This window comes from Nyctereutes procyonoides, unplaced genomic scaffold (genome assembly GCF_905146905.1).
Source record: "Nyctereutes procyonoides isolate TBG_1078 unplaced genomic scaffold, NYPRO_anot_genome, whole genome shotgun sequence".
NCBI lineage: Eukaryota > Metazoa > Chordata > Mammalia > Carnivora > Canidae > Nyctereutes > Nyctereutes procyonoides.
In genome coordinates this window covers 19531593-19549115 of record NW_026575047.1, presented here as the reverse complement: position 1 = coordinate 19549115, position 17523 = coordinate 19531593, and the positions used below count along the sequence as shown (strand labels likewise).

The 17523-nt window shown below is 35.5% G+C and overlaps 1 protein-coding gene and 1 pseudogene across 1 annotated transcript in view; both read right to left on the bottom strand.

Moving 5' to 3' along the window:
* Positions 1–2314: 2314 nt before the first annotated feature.
* N4BP2 (NEDD4 binding protein 2) overlaps positions 2315–17523 on the bottom strand; it is an 86561-nt gene continuing 71352 nt past the window's right edge. The window contains 3 exon segments of the mRNA XM_055325960.1: positions 2315–5976; positions 7274–7397; positions 16643–16811. Coding sequence (XP_055181935.1) covers positions 5931–5976; positions 7274–7397; positions 16643–16811 — 339 coding nt within the window. The 3' untranslated portion in view covers positions 2315–5930.
* On the bottom strand, positions 7409–8245 carry LOC129510100 (U1 small nuclear ribonucleoprotein C-like; annotated as a pseudogene).

Below are 17523 nucleotides of genomic sequence, written 5' to 3'. Positions count from 1 at the left end.
GACTTCCCAGTCTTACTAGTTAAGAAACATATTTCATAAGGCAGTAGCTGTCATAAAATAGTAACTCCTCTAATGGACCTGAAAGCCTTCTGGAAAGGATTCACCATTCTCAGTGCCATTAAGAACATTCCTGATTCATGAGAAGAGGTCAAAATATCAACATTAACAGGAGTTTGGGACATCCAACTCCCATGGATGACATGGAAGGATTCAAGACCTCAGTGGAAAAAGTAACCATAGCTATGGTGGAAACAGCAAGAGAACAAGAATGAGAAGTAGGGCATGAAGATGTGACTGAATTGCTGCAATGTCATAAAACTTTTAACAGATGAGAAGTTGCTTCTTATGGACGAACAAAGAAAGTGGTCTCTTGAGATGGAATCCACTCCTGGTGAAGCAGCTGTGAAGACTGTTGAAATGACAACAAAGGATTTAGTTATCAAGAAAACTTCATTGAGAAAGCAATGGCAGGGTGTGAAGGACTGACTCCAATTCTGAAAGGTCAGCTATGGGTAAAATCTATCCAACAGCATCACACGATACAGAGAAATCATCATAAAAGGAAGAGTCAATCAATGCAGCAAACTTCGTTTTTGCCTTATTTTAAGAAATTGCTACAATCACCCCAACCTTCAGCAACCACTACCCTACCTAATCAGTTATGTTGCTTAGTGATATCATCTGAATATTAAGTCAAAATAAATACAACTATGATTTCCTCTTTATTATTCCTAGCACAGGTAATCACTGACAAAGATATAGTGAAGGAATGCAGCAGGAACTGATTTTCACATTATTTGCATCCAACAATCAAAAATGATGTGGCAGAAACTACAAATTCCCCTAACACACAGTCGCTTTCCTCCAAGAGAACGCCCAAATTGTAGCTGACCATACACTGAATTAGGATGACTTCCCAGCGTCTCTTGCTAGACGTGAGCACATGACTAAGTTCTGACCAGTAAGACTTAGATGGAAGTGTTGTATGGCAACTTCCAAAAATCTTCTATAAAAGATCACTGGTACTTGCCCATCACTCCTGTTGTCTTTGTCCTTCCACCAACAGAATGCAGATGCGATGATTTGAGCTCTAGCCACACACCATGGTTTAGGAATTGAAAGCTACACCTTGGGTATGATAGGAGTCCTTGATCTCCAAAAACTTCATGGAAAAGAGCATGCCCATAAGTCCTGGAGTCTCTATCTCTGGAATTTTATATTAAGAGAGAAAGAAACTTTTATCTTTATCATCAGGAAAACTCCATGGTATCAGCTTCCTTTGTATGAAGGAGGAAGGCAGCTTTATAAGTGGCAGTTTTTCAAAGACATACACTGTGGAGCCACATCTCTCTTAGTTGGAGATAATAAGGTATTCTTTCTTTTCTTACTCATGAAAAATGTAATTGCTCTCTCATAGGAGTCAGAGAACTCAGGTTCGAGTCTTATCTCTGTCCTTAACATGCAACTAAGTCAACCTCTCTAAGGCTTTGTAAGACACTTATGTAGTAAGATATTCTTGAGCCTTAAAATATAACATATATGGAAGTGTTTCATAGTATAAATAACTATACACAGATAGTTGATGAGAATTATAAGATACCTTCAGGTAGAAACTCTATCTCAGACTGTATCCCCAGTAACAAGTACTCAATAAATATTTGTTGAAGAGATATTTTTAAGTCCTTGCCAAATGAGTGAATTATTCTGCTTTGGAGTGAATAAAGTTCAAAGGTCTTTAATATTAATTAAAGTATTACTTGAGTTTCTCAGAGCCACAATTCCTAATTTTGCCATCAGTCAAAAGATACAAAGGTGTGAAAAGATAAACCTAGCTAATTCATTTATCTGGTTCAAAAGTGGATCCCAATTTGCTATAACAAAATAATTTAAATAAGAATAAAAGTTGTGGTACAGAAATAAAATTTTTATGAACTTCTTCTTTCCCTTGAAATTACAAAGTTGTTTTATGTGTATTTAAAAATGTGTTTTATGTGTATATATATTTTTTAAAGATTTCGTTTATTTATTCATGAGAGACAGAGAGAGAGAGAGAGAGAGAGAGAGAGAGAGAGGCAGAGACATAGGCAGAGGGAGAAGCAGGCTCCATGCAAGGAGCCCGAAGCAGGACTCAATCCCGGGCCTCCAGGATCACACCCTGGGCTGAAGGTGGCGCTAAACCACTGAGCCACAGGGGCTGCCCATTTCTTTTCTTTCTTTCTTTCTTTCTTTCTTTTTTTTTTTTTTATAAAAGACACATTTTAATACTTAAACTACTAACCCTACCATATCAAATGAAGGATTTCCTCACACTGGACCATGGCTAAAGTACTTTATTAAATTAAGTATGTAATTTGCAAATGGTTTCATAAGAAATTTTAAAAGCAAAGTTATAAAACATTTTCAATAAAAAAGTACAGAGTTAACAGCAAAATTACATTTTCTTTATAGTACAAATAAAAACATTTCATTTCTGATATACTGTCTGAAAATTTTATAATATATTCTCCAACTGATAGCTGCAATATTACATTTTAATGAGAAGTTTTGTGGTTAATTTCAATCATTTGTTAATAACAGGTTCATCATTTGGACCATAAAAGTCAACTGCTCAACTTTAAGGAAAATAATAAAGTCTGTCATTAGATAATGTTAAGTTACAAAAGGCTCTTCGGGATATCCATGTATTCCAGCCTTGCTTCTCTACTAAATTCTGTAGAGGCATTAAGTAATATGTAAACTTGAATTACATTTTAAAAATAAGCACCATTAACATACATTCTACATAAATTACCTTTGAAATGACACTTTTTTTGTACACATTTTACTATGTAAATAAAAATAAGCAATATTTAACCACTACACAGAAAATTACCAAACTTCACTTCATTGCACAATGGAAAAGCACTTAGAAAAACCACTTGGAAAAACAGCACACATTATTTTTGTCTTTTTTAAATACATTTTGTCATTTTCTTAAATTGAGAGCAGTTAAAACATTGTCAGAGCAATTTCCTGAGTCTCAAGAGTTTCCAATTTCCAGCTCAGAAATAACCAATCTTGCTATTATAACATCCTTTTTCTAAGCACACAAAACACTTGAATTTAAAAAGAGAAAGACCAAAATAAGGACTGGAAACAATCCAACAGAATTGGTTAGCTTTTCCTCTCAAAATGTGTTATAATACCAAAGACACTTTAAAAGTGTAAGTCCGAATTTCTACTACATAATATGTCCTATATTTAAAGGCCATAGAATTGTAAATAGTATGGAAACACTAATAAATTGGGGGGGAAAAAACTCAACTTGAAAATAATAGAGATATATGAACAGCCAATAAATCCAAGATAACATGCTTCCATGTCTCATGTTGAAGGAAGTAGATGATTTGAAAATACTGTTAAAGAGACTCCTTTAAAAAAAGAGAGAGAGAGAGAGAGAGAGAGAGAGAGAGAGACTCCTTAGTCCAACCCACTTTCCCCTGTGGTTTCTACATTAGTTCTCTTTTTTTCTCCTGGTAGAAGAGAAGACTACTGAAAAGATGTAATTGTTACTAAGACCTTCCAAACTACAGAAGTGGTGTACTTTTAGAACATTGATACACTTGTGAAGAGCCATTCTAACGAGTCATCATGTATTAGCACAAATATACCAATACCTGAAAACTTTGATAACTGATAACTCCCTACAGTTTCTACTTTTGACATATAGGGTTTGGAATGAGCAAGAGAAGAATCTGATAATCCCCAAACTATGTTTACCTTTGGCATACAGAATTTAGAAATGGGCAAAACAAGAAAGGAGAAACTATAAAGTTTTCTTTCATAATTACATGTTGTTTAAACTATGCTAGTCAGTTGGGCAGGAGGCAGTTTAGGATTAAACAACTTCATAAAAACACTTGAGATACTCAAAATTTCCCTACATACTTATGAATGATGATTAAGAAAAAATACCCTAGGGCAGCCTGGGTGGCTCAGTGGTTTAGCACTGCCTTCAGCCCAGGGTCTGATACTGGAGACCCGGGATCGAGTCCCATGTCAGGCTCCCTGCATGGAGTCTGCTTCCCCCTCTCCCTGTGTCTCTGCCTCTCTCTGTCTCTCTGTGTGGGTCTCAAGAATAAATAAATAAAATAAAAAGAGAAAAAAATACCCTAGATTTACCAAAATAAAGCCTAAAATTAAGGTTGGTACAGCAAAAAAACATAGCTTGTTTCATTTGGTTTCTGCCCACAAAATACCTCATCCCTTGTTCTTTTTGATTGCTCCCACATTAATCATAATTATAATAACAATGAAATAAATTTAGCTGAAGTGCACAAAAGTGAAGCTTTTTAAAACCGGGTGAAGAAATATGAAAACATGGAAAGTGAGTATGCAGCTGCACACACTTGAATAACTTCAGATTTAGCATTGTTATTCACATTTCTTAAATCATATTAATTTATACATAGAAATATTTATTTCATTAACTATATTTTTATAGTAAGTTCTTGAACTGCTTTATTTTTAATGTATATAACTCTTCTAGATATTATAAAAAACATATGCTAAACTGTTGGATTTTTTTAACAAATTATTATCAAACAAGAATAATATTTCAATACCACTCACTGTTTCTAAATAATAAACATTTTTATTTTTGTGGAAATAAATTTAATGATACAGCTCTTTTAAAAGCATGCTTTCATGATATGTAAAAATGTGTTTTTGAGTTTTATTTTCATTAAAATGTCTGTTCTTTTGAGAAAACATTCTGTAATTCAGGATTCTTTCAGTAACAACTCAACCCTGTAATTCCTGATCCAAATGACTTTTAAGCTTATCAAAAAAGCAACATAACCATTTGTTAAATTACATATATTGGAAATATTCTCTATATCCAAAGTCAAATTTACTCAAACCATTGTTTCATATTGGAAAACTATACTTTACCACACTAAACTTGTATAAATGAAATTATAATTGACATATTAATAAGACTTTTTATAGCTCACACAAAAAAGAAGTCAATGAAAGTTTCCTTTCAGAAAGTTGGCTCATCTTAAAAACAAATGTAAAAAACGTTTAAATTGTAAAGATTCCTTTTAAGATTATATCAAAAATGTTTTCTATATTTGTTTTAAATTAATAGGACTTTGGCCTACTGCAGTTTAGAAATCATATGCCTCAAATATAAAATATAGTTCTTTAGTATCATCTTGAAAACCACTTACACAGCTCTAGAAGTTCAGTAAGACACCAATACTTGGTCGATACCTCACCATTTCTCCTTCTCTAAAAACTTTTCTGTCTACAGAAAGTATAAAAGTGTAATATAATCTCAGGCTCCAACTTTCCTCCTAGAAAATGCACACATACACGCAACATAAGGTAAGAGATCAAGATATATACAAAACAAAAGAAAGTGCAAACGGCATGTCTTCCTTCCTGTAGAATATGGCAAAATGAAATGGTTTTTTGTAGTTAGTTTTGAAATCAAAAGTATTCAAGTGTTTTTTGTCAGATTTCCTTCTTCTTTTAATACAAGGCTTTGATGGGCATGAACCAGGTCTCAAAGCACTTTAAAAACCTCTCAAAGATGCCTTTAGAATTTTACTAAATGTTAAACAACAATTTATATAAAGGTAACATTTTCTGAGAAAGAATCAGAGCACTTCAAACTTTAAAACTGCAGCTGATAATTTTCTTAGACATTTTATAATCAATAAAAATTCTCTTTAATATTTTTAACAGACAACCTATTTGGCATTTGATTCAGTAAAAAATTAAACTTCTCTTGAATTCTGAAAAACATCATAATGTTTTGTTACAACTGGACATTTCGAATAATAAACACATATTTACAGGAAATTGACTAAATTATCACAAATAAACAAATTTTAACCTACAAACCTTCACACTCTAAATCAAGGATTTTTTTTTTTTTTTTTTTACTTTAGCATGACTTTCAAGCACCCTGGTTTAATTTCAGAGAACCTACAGAAATGAAAAAAAGAGTTATTTTAGGTAAAAACTTCAAACTGGTTAAGGAATATATCATGCATGTAATCAATTCCAAATGTCTTTGCTAAATGTAATATTTACTATCAAAGTACTCTCCTTTTTAAGTCAATCATCCGGGACCATTATCTATGCTTATGGACCTTATAATCCACTGTAAAAATAAATAATCCTAAGGCTAGGGGTTACTCCTAACCTAAAAGTTATTTAAGACTTTTCAAAACTCTCAAGCCTGAATCTGACCTTCATGAAGAAGCGCATGCTGTATCAACGGTAAGATGATGTCTGTATTAAATTATTTTATTATTCATTGAACACTAAAAAGAAATCTCTAACATAATCAGTAAGTCTAATTCATCAGGCCATGATATGCTTCCAAGTCCCTCAGTGTGAAATTAAAAAACACTGGTCTCTACAAGAGATAATTAATACTAACATGATAATGTTCTAGTCCTGAACTATTCCTTTTGTAATAGAAACTCTAAAATGTCATGTTTTCATGATCAGAATTAATGCTACCATTTTCTATAATGTAGCCAAACAACATTTTTTACATGGCATAAACAAAATATGCTACGCTAACTAAAATTAGAAGGTGGGGGGAGGTTGGTACCTAATTATAAACATCCTCAAGGAATCTATCCATCAACAGACCTTTATTCTTGGACTTTTCTTGTCATTTCCTGTTACTGACTTATAATCACTTAATGAAAAAGGACATTTCATGTTTATCAGCTAAGATCATTAATGGCACTTGACTTATTGAAGATGTATAAATTACTACTGACTTCTGCTAAAGTTTAAAAAATCCAAATTATAATCATATTTTAGCAGAAACCTCCAATGCCTTCCAAAATCCACAAAGGAATAAAGGAATAATAGTAACTTTAAACTGGTGTGTGTGTTGTGTGTGTATATATATACACACACACACACACACAACACACACACTGGTGATATATAATCTATTTTAGATAACACATTATCAAAGAAATACAACTATACATACTTTCCGTTAGATTTTAAATTTATGATAGAAATAGTTTTGTCAGGTAATTACTTCAAAAAGGAACACATTTTTTCTTTCGTTTCTAGTTTTCTGAACATCATAAATCCATCAGGGAATGTTATATCATAATTTGAGTATGAATCTGTGACTAAAATCAGATGGTTAAATTTAGCTGGCTATTTTAGTAAATCATCTGAGCATACTATTAATGTTTACTATCTGTATGGGCAATTGCCATGATCAATAAGAGAAATCTATACTCACCTGAAGCTATGGCTTGTGAGGTATTTAATGACGGCTGGTTTGATGCGTGCAACTCCTCCTTGGCTGTGGTTTCCTCTTCCCGTAATCACAGAGAGATAGGACTTACCACCATTCTGCTTAAATTCTGTTATAACAGGAATTGGAAGAGTTGAAATTCATTTATCTTACGTTCTCAACAGAAAACAAACTTTACTCAAACACATGTGAAATTACTTTTTTTTTTAACTAAAACAGTTGGCACTTTTATTTTCACATTTCACAATACAAATGAAAATTTGTGCCTTTTTTTGGTCCCACTACTCCCCTGCAAAAACTATTCTCTGATAGGAAGGGGAAGCAAGTCTTCCTTGTCATGCTGTTAGAAAACACCCAGAGTCACAGCACCATGATCTCCTGATGAAGTAGAACAAGTAATATAAACTGAATATAAAGAGATTCCTATCTCTCCTTATCTGTTTGGTCGAGTCATTCCTGGCCAAGTAGGCACCATCTTGGGATGGGCAGGAGGTCTCATCATTGGGGGCCCAGGCATCATTGGCATGTGGCCTCCCATAGGTGGCCTCATTCCAGGAGCAGGTCCCATTGGCATCATCCCAGGAGGAGGAGGGCCCATCACTGGCATCATGGGAGGGCCCCCAATATGGCGGGTCTGCATCATACCAGGGCGAGGAGGACCCCCCCAATATGGCGGGCCTGCATCATACCAGGGCGAGGAGGACCCGGGAGACTGGGGGAAGGTGGGATCATTGCCTCTGCAGGAGGAGGAGCAGAAAATGGAGTAGGAGGCATCTTTCCTTGCTGAAATGCAGTAGTTGTTTTGTTGATCAGGCTCTGAGTCTGCTCTTCCATCCATTTCTGATAGTAGTCTTTCACATTCTCTTTGTGTTTCCTACCACTGCAGTGTGTCTTTCTCACAGATGGAGATTCATGGGTGAGGTATGTGTCGCAGTAGTCACACTAAAACTTAGGCATGTTGCTCTGCAGGCCGTTGGCCACTCTGTCCCCGTGAAATTACTTTCATGGGGATTTAAAAATTTATAAATTCAAAAAGCCCCCAAAATTGATGTTTTTAAATGTATGTTTCATCTATACTGTTTAAGTATGGCAACCTCAAAGCAACTCATCCACCTAAAGACAAGTGAAATTTCTTCCCCTGTGGGGAAGGAGATTTCTGTGTGCTACCAGAATTTCTCTCTAAAGTAATGATAATGACAATAATAATATTAATGATACCTAACAATTATTATATACTTGGAGTCAGGCATTGCTTTAAGTAACTTATATTTATTAACAGAGAATCTTCACAATGACCCTTTTTTAATTACTCTCAAGCCAGCCAGCTTTGGTCTAATCTGAATAGCAGCTTTGCCACCAAATGACTGTGTGGTATGACCATGGACAAGTTACTTAGCCTATCTGTGCCTGTTTCCTTATTAGTAAAATGGGATATGGCCTTACTGTTAGAGATAATCAATTGTTAAGAAACTCTTCCAAGGGCACCAGGCTGGCTCAGTCAAAAGAGCATGTAACTCTTGACCTCAGTGTTGTGAGTTCGAGTCCTATATAGAGATTACTAAAAAGATAAATAAAACTTAAAAAAAAGAAGGGAGAAGAAACTCCTCCAAAGAGATGCTTTTTAAATATCAAATGAGCCTAGGCTAGGCCTCTTATATGAAAACAGCTCCAGCTTTGGATATGACCGTGTGAAAAGTTATAACCCAAAGTTATAAACCAAGTGTATAAACCCAAAAAGTTGATAACAGCTGCAAAAAAATAACAAAAACACTCTTAAATAAGAGTTGACTTAATGAATTTAATAAATACTTATTCCTCAGGATGCCCGGGTGGCTCTCTGTGGTTTAGCGTCTGCCTTTGGCTCAGGGACGATCTCAGGGTTCTGGGGATCGAGTTCCACATCCAAGTCCTCCTCTGCCTATGTCTCTAACCTCTCTCTCATGAATGAATAAATAAAATCTCTTTTAAAAAAATGTGTTCCTCAGTTATAAAGAGCACAAGTTTTGACCTTTAGTGTAAAATACATATACACATAATATATTCTATATTCTGCTCATTAAGTTGCCCTGAGACTCCTACAGATCCACAGATACTTTTTCAAGTCTCGTATCTCCCAGGTAATGTTTAGCCCAGAACTTTAGGAGGTATGTTGCTCTTGCAATTGTAATTCTTTCTTTGCTTAAGATCCCCATTTCTACTCTAGTCCAGATCCATTACTTTAAGCAACATTTTGTTCAAAATTCAACTCTTCCTGAGTGCTGGCCACATAGGGTATTCACTTTGTAAAAAATCTTTATTCTATATAATTATTACTTGTACACTGTTCTTTATGGTTGTGATATTAGAAGGTTTACTTAAAAAAAAAAAAAAAAACTCAGGACAGGACTCCTAGCTCAGTGGTTGATCGTCTGCCTTTAGCTCAGGGCATGATCCTGGAGTCCCTGGATCAGGTCCCATATCGGGCTTCCTACATGGAGCCTGCTTCTCCCTCTGCCTATGTCTCTGCCTTTCCTTCTCTCTCTCTCATGAATAAATTAAATCTTTAAACAAACAAAAAATCTCAAATCTTATAAGTACGCATAATTCACTCTCATCACTCTTTCACTGCTGTTCCCCTTATCAGTGAGGGCAGTCATTACCCATAATTCACTCTCATCACTCTTTCACTGCTGCTCCCCTTATCAGTGAGGGCAGTCATTTATACCACCTCCTTTTTAAATTCACTGTTCTGAAAATGTTCCACAGCTGAATAACATGCCTGAGATAAAGTAGCTGTTCAAAGGATGTTTGTTGAATGAATTAATGTGTATATTTAAAGGTTCCCAAATTTCAGGCTATTCCTAACATTTATCACTTAAAAAAAAAAAAAAACATTTAGAGGCTCCTGTATAACTCAGTAGATTAAGCATCTGTCTTTGGCTCATGTCATGATCGCAGGGTCACAGGATCAAGCCCCAAGTTGTATTCCCTGCTCAGTGGGGAGCCTGCTTCTATCTCTGCCTCTCCATCCTATTCTGCTCCCACTTTCTCTCTCTCTCAAATAAATAAATAAAATCTTTAAAAAACACTATTTAAACCATTTTCAATCCTAGCTCAGATTTATTTCACTTATAAATATTTTAGTACTTACTTCAAAAGGATATGGACTTTTTTTTAAAGATTTCATTTATTCATGAGAGACTCACAGAGAGAGAGAGAGAGAAAGAGAGAGGCAGAGACACATACAGAGGTAGAAGCAGGCTCCATGCAGTGAGCCCGACACGGGACTCGATCCCGGAACCCCAGTATCACACCCTGGGCCAAAGGCAGGCAGGCGCTCAACCCCTGAGCCACCCAGGGATTTCCCAGGATAAGGACTCTTTAAAAAAAAAAAAAATCACAATGTCACCCATGCTGTATTTTTTTTTTTTTAAATTTTATTTATTTATGATAGTCACACACACAGAGAGAAAGAGAGGCAGAGACATAGGCAGAGGGAGAAGCAGGCTCCATGCACCGGGAGCCCGACGTGGGATTTGATCTCGGGTCTCCAGGATCACGCCCTGGGCCAAAGGCAGGGGCTAAACCTGCTGCGCCACCCAGGGATCCCCACCCATGCTGTATTTTAAAAAAAGCTCCATAATATCATGTTTCTAAAAATAGCTAAAAGTTTCCCTCAAAAAAATGTTTTTACAGTGGTTTGCCTAAATCGTGGTTGAAACAAGTTGACACACCACATTTGGTTGATATATTTCTGAAGTAATTTTTAATCTAAATGCTCCCCCACCCTGGGATTTTCTTTATGGTTTGTTGAAAAATTTGGATCGTATATTTTTAGTCTGAATATTGTTGACTGTATCCTGATGGTGCCATTTAACCTGTTCCTCTGTTCCCTGTAAATCCCTATAAAGTAGGAAAATTGCAAAGATAGTGGTGATGCATATTCCATAAGGGTCAGATATATTTTTGTTTTCACCCCCAAGTTTGACAATCATCTTTTATAACTAAAAGCAACAGAGGAGCCCCAAATTTTCCCTGCATGTATTTCTATTCAACAATACTACCATCTGGTGGTGACTGAGAGCAACTACAGACTACCCCAGGTGGCAACTCAGATAGGGCTAGGCCTGGCTTCAGAACAGGTTTGTATCTTGGGTCTGACCAAGTATCACCTTACACAAGTTATTTAACTTTTTTTTTCTTGTAATCTTTTTTTGAAATACAACTGATATACCATAAAGTTCATTTTTTTTTTAAATGTATGGTTCAGTGGTTTTTAGTATAGCACAGTATTGCGCAAATCATCTCAGAAAAGTTCTATACTTGTTAGTTGTCACTCCACATTCCATACTTTCTAGCCCCAGCAAGTACTAATGTACTTTGTTTCTATTGGTTTCTCTATTCTGAACATTTCACATGAATGATAATCATATAAAAAAGTGGCCCTTTTGTACTTGGTTTCTTTCACAAAGCATGTTTACAAGGTTCATCCATGTTGTAGCATATTACCACTACTTCATTTCTTTTTCTGACCGAATAATATTCCATTGTATGGATACACCGAATTTTGTCCTTTCATCAGTTGCTGGATGGACATTTGGTTGTTTCCACTTTTAGGCTATTGTAAACATTCATGTACAAGTTTACGTATGAATGAATGATGTTTTCAATTGTCTGGTACATAACTAGTAGCAGAACATACGGGTCATATGGTAACTCTATGTTTAAGCTTTTGAGGAATGCCAACCTTTTCCACTGTGGCCGCACCATTTTACATTCCCACTTGCAACATAAAGGGTTCCAATTCTCCACATCTTTACTAACATTTATTATTTTACATTAAACTTTTTAAGTCATTAGTTTCCTCATCTATAAAATGAAAAGAATATCTACCCTTTATTTATTTATTTAGAAATTTTTTGGGGGTAATGAATGAAACTCAACAATGATGATTCAATAATTCCTGGCCATAAAAGACAGATTTTAATAATCAACTATACAATAAGCATTTTAGAAATACTGGGATACACAAAACTGCAAAAGGCTGTTAGAACCTGGAGAGCAAGAAATGACAGGGTAGGTAAGTAGTCAGAAAAGGAGGAGTGGGTGCTTGGGTGGCTCAGTAAGGTAAGCATCTGCTTTTTGCTAGGGTCATGATCCCAGAGTCCTGGGACTGAGCCCCACACTGGGTTCTCTACTCAGTGAGGAGTCTGCTTCTCCCCCTGCCCCTCCCTCTGTCCTGCATGCTCGCTCTCTCAAGTTTTTTAAAACTTTCAAAAAAAAAAAAAAAGGAGAAGGAGCAAAATATAAGATGAGAATGGGGAGGTAGGCAGAGACTATATAGAGATTTGGGAGTTTATGCTAAATGTAACATGGCAACCTGTACTTTTGTATCGCAATGCTAATTACTTTGTAACTATTTGTTCACTGTCATGTACCTTACTAGACAGCAAATTCCATAAAAATAGGGACCATGTTTCTTTAACTGCTCTATCCTTGATGCCTACAAGATAATCAAATTTTTATAGAGTAAATTATTTATTCATCCTCTATAGACAGAATATTCTCTTATAATACTTCTATATAATAAGTTTTCTTTTCTCTAGATTAAATAATATATTTAAACTGCTTAGATTTTTAATTTTCTAAACTTTATTACTGTTTTCTAGATTTTCTCAAAGGTTTCCAAAATTCTATTTAAAAAAACACCAGGGGATAGAGATCCTTTATCAAGGAATGTCTGTTAATAAATACAGAATGGGGCAGCCCAGGGAGCATAGTGGTTTAGCGCCTGCCTTCATCCCAGGGCATGATCCTGGAGACTGGGGATCAAGTCCCACATGGGGCTCCCTGCAGGGAGCTTGCTTCTCCCTCTGCCTGTGTTTCTGCCTCTCTCAGTCTCTCTCATGGATAAATGAATAAAATCTTTTAAAAAATAATAATAACAATAATAAACACAGAATGCACACAAATTACAAAACACCATTATGTAACCACCAATATAATAACTGATTCATTCAAGGACCATCTAATATTACTGGTGATGCTAATGGATGCTAATATTACTAGGTGAAATACTAATGGATGCTAATATTACTAGGTGAAATACTGCAAGAAAACAATTATTCACACAGCTGCCAAGTATCAATTGCCAAAAACTACTAGTTAGTTACAAAGAAAAAGGACATTTACATAGAGAAATCCATTTGATTTCTAGAGTTCCACCTTAGCTAAGAAATCAAACTTAACACCAATAATGGGGCAAACTATATGTGTGTGTGTGTTTGTGTGTGTGTGTGTGTGTATCTCGATGTGTTCACCAAGGATAACTCAACATCACCTATGTAATTTCACCAACAAAATTAACTGAATCTAATCACGAAGAAAAAATCAGACAAACTATAGGTCAATCTACCAAAGGCTGGGAGTCTTCAAAAATGTCAACAACATAGAAGACAAAAATAGGCAGAGGAACTGTTCCCTTTTTTTTTTTTTTTAAGTAATCTCTACACCCAATGTGGAGCTCAAACTCATGACCCTAAGATCAAGAGTCACATGCTCTACTGAGCTAGTCAGGTACCCCAAACAATTTCTATATTCCTGAAGGATATGGGCAATCAACTGGAACATGTGATGTCTGACCGGATCCTGCCTTAAAGGAGGAAAAAATGGCACAACTACATAAGACATTTCCATACAGCTGGAAAATGAATGTGGCCTGCGTATTAGACAATATCATTTTAACAATGTTAAATGACCTTAAAAGTGACAATGGTACTGTGATTATGTAGGAGAATGGATTTGTTCTCAAGAGATAAACATGTTGAGGTATTTAGAGGTAAAGTACCAGGATGTTTAATAACTTATTTTCAAATGCCTCAGCAAAAAGCAATTTTAAAGAAATTAAACAAATGTGGCCAAATGTTAACAAGGGATCAATCTAGGTAAAGGATATATGAATGTTTACTATATGATTATTTCAATTTCTCTATGGGTTCATAATTTTTAATACAAAAAGGCAGGGAAAAAGATAGCAATAAGAATACACATGGTGATATACAAAGTAAAGTTCACTGTGACATTATAACTAAATGTGAGAGAGGAATGGATACATTACGATGCACTCACAGAATACTATATAGCAGTTACAATTTAAAAAATCAGACCAGGGCAGCCCTGGTAGCTCAGTGGATTTAGTGCCGCCTCCAGCCCAGGGCTTGATCCTGGAGACCAGGCATCGAGTCCTACATCAGGCTCCCTGCATGGAGCCTGCTTCTCCCTCTCCCTGTGTCTCTGCCTCTCTCTCTCTCTCTCTCTCTCTCTGTGTGTGTGTGTGTCTCTATGAATAAATAAATAAAATGTTTAAATAAATAAGTAAATAAGTAAGTAAATAAATAAATAAAGTCAGACCATCAACAAGAGTATATCCTGAAAACCATATTGGGTAAAAATAAAGTATGGTTTAAGATATAGTATGAAACCACGTATATTCACTTTTTAAAATGCACAAAAGAAATAGTATAGACTGATTATTGATGAGTCTACCTATAGTAAAGGTACTTTAAAAACTAGGCAGGAACCAAACTGAAAGATGTTTATTTCCACTAGAAAGAGAAGAAAGAGAAAATGATTGGGGAAAAAAGGGGGCATCTGAATGGCTCAGTTGGTAAAGCATGCCAACTCTTGGCCTCAAGGTTGTGGGTTCAAGCCCCACATTAGTGTAAAGATTATTTAAAAGTAAATAAAATGAAATCTTAAAAATACCTGGAAAAGAATACAAAGGGAAGAGTAAAAATAAAATATAAAGCATACATGGTTAAAATGTTACTACTTGGATTCATGGGTACTTAGGTGTTTTATTCTATTACTGTAAACTTTTCAACATGGTTTTTATGATAAACAGATGAACTCCCAATCTCTATATCAATCATATTTAATCAAGTATTTAATTAATTACAAATGATATATGCTCAATTGATAAACCTGTATAAAGTATAGTACAAAGCCTCCCTATATGCATATTATATATATAATATTATATATGTATAAGTTAACCAGAAAAATATAGCTATCAGTGAGAGGGCAGGGTTATGGAGCTACGAGGTCATAGCCGAAGCATGGGACTCCATGTCTCCAAAATAAAATGGAAGATAAAGAAAAAGTCAACTGAGAATTCAAAAATACTCTAGTAAGGATAAAAGGAGATGACTTCTAGTATTGGAGTCTGGAGTAACTAAAACAGATTGAATTTTTCTAAATGCTACCATCTGATAATGAAAAAGAAACAAGATACTTTAATGTATATGAAGTACATGATATTGGATGGAAAAAGATCCTCACCCAAAGCCCTGGGAATAAGAACTTAGAGAAGAAGCAGGGGCCCTTTCTTGACCTATGAAGACCAAATACAAGCAAAAGGGAGAAAGGGAGCACCTCCATAGTACAAACACTCAGAAAGCCTAACTTCTATAATAATTCTGTAAAACTATCACCTTATTTACTTCTGCATTTTATTAAATACCTATCAAACAACTGACATCTCGGGATCCCTGGGTGGCACAGTGGTTTGGCGCCTGCCTTTGGCCCAGGGCGCGATCCTGGAGACCCGGGATCGAATCCCACATCGGGCTCCCGGTGCATGGAGCCTGCTTCTCCCTCTGCCTGTGTCTCTGCCTCTCTTTCTCTTTCTCTCTCTCTCTCTCTCTGTGACTATCATAAATAAATAAAAAAAAAAATTAAAAAAAAAAAAAACAAAAACAACTGACATCTCATAAATATCTATTACCTTCAGGATGCCTGGGTGGTTCAGCAGTTGAGCGTCTGCCTTTGGCTCAGGGTGTGACCCCAGAGTCCCAGGATCAAGTGCCATATCAGGCTTCCCGCATGGAGCCTCCTTCTCCTTCTCCCTCTGCCTATGTCTCTATCTCTCTCTCTCTGTATCTCTCATGAATAAATATATAAAAAATCTTTTAAAAAAAATATCGATTAACTTTAATAAATGTCTACTGCACAGATATGTAGGATATTCCTGAAAGGTTCCATTTCTAAGTCACACAGGATTCTCAGATTATACCATGCCCTCCCTTTAATAAATACAGCAAAGGAATACAAATATAACTGAAATAGGGAGTTACCTAATTAGAATTTAAATAAAAACTCCTGAAACAAACAAATATGAAATAGGAAAATAAAATGTTAATGACTATGTCAATGAGGATTCTTTTCCAAGAAGGTCCCCTTGAAGAGTGAGCCTAATACAAACACCTATAAATGGCACAGATATCCTGCAAATTCAGATTCTCCTGAACTGGCAAGTTTACTAATATAAGCAAATACATATTCTATACTAAAAATTTGTCATTACTACAGTCCTACCTTCAGTCTTCTGCTGTAAAACTGTCATCAAATGTTCTATAGCTTCATCCACATGCAGCCCATGGAGGTCTAAAACATTCTGTGGCAGCAGGGAGGCATTGACTTTCTCAAAGATCTCCACAGCAGCAAGGTGATTGGCTTCTTTCATCTTCTGCTCATGGAGACTACCCTTTTATTATGAATAGATCACCAGTAAAAACTTTTGGTATTTGCTACTTAGAAGGCAATAAGGAAACAAACAGTACCCCAAATAAAAGGTAAAATAAAAAGGGAATAACATATACAAAATTTTAAATAATGCAATGGGCTAATATGCAAGAATACACCAAAATTTAGGTTAATTTTAGTGAGTTAATAACATAGTTCTTAAAATACTAAATCATCATTTCTAATATATTTTCTGATCTAAAAATCACTGAAGAGGAAGACTTAAACATCACCTATCTCAAGAAGGAATCCATCAGTTTACCTTTTGATAATCCTGGTCTCATTCCTTTCAACACCTTGTGGTTACCCCCGAAGCCTTTCCTCAAGGTATACTGGGGCTCACAGGGTTATACCAGTTTGATACCTTTCTCCCCTCTATCAAAAAAGCAAGCCATTATGGAACCACAAAGCTAAAAAGGAAATCAGACAAGTTTCTTGTAATACCATGTCCAATGAGCCTGAGTCAAAATTTTACTTCCTTGAAAGACATTAATGTAACTCTTTTCCTGACCATAAAAGTGATACACTACTAAATATTCAAATATGACAGAAAGCACAAGTCCCCTGTAATTCTACCCAGAGATGGTCAAGATTAACATTCTGTTGTCTTTCCTTCAGAAAACCTGTATCTGTTTAGAAGCAGTACTGACAGAATTTATCCTAAGGAAAATATG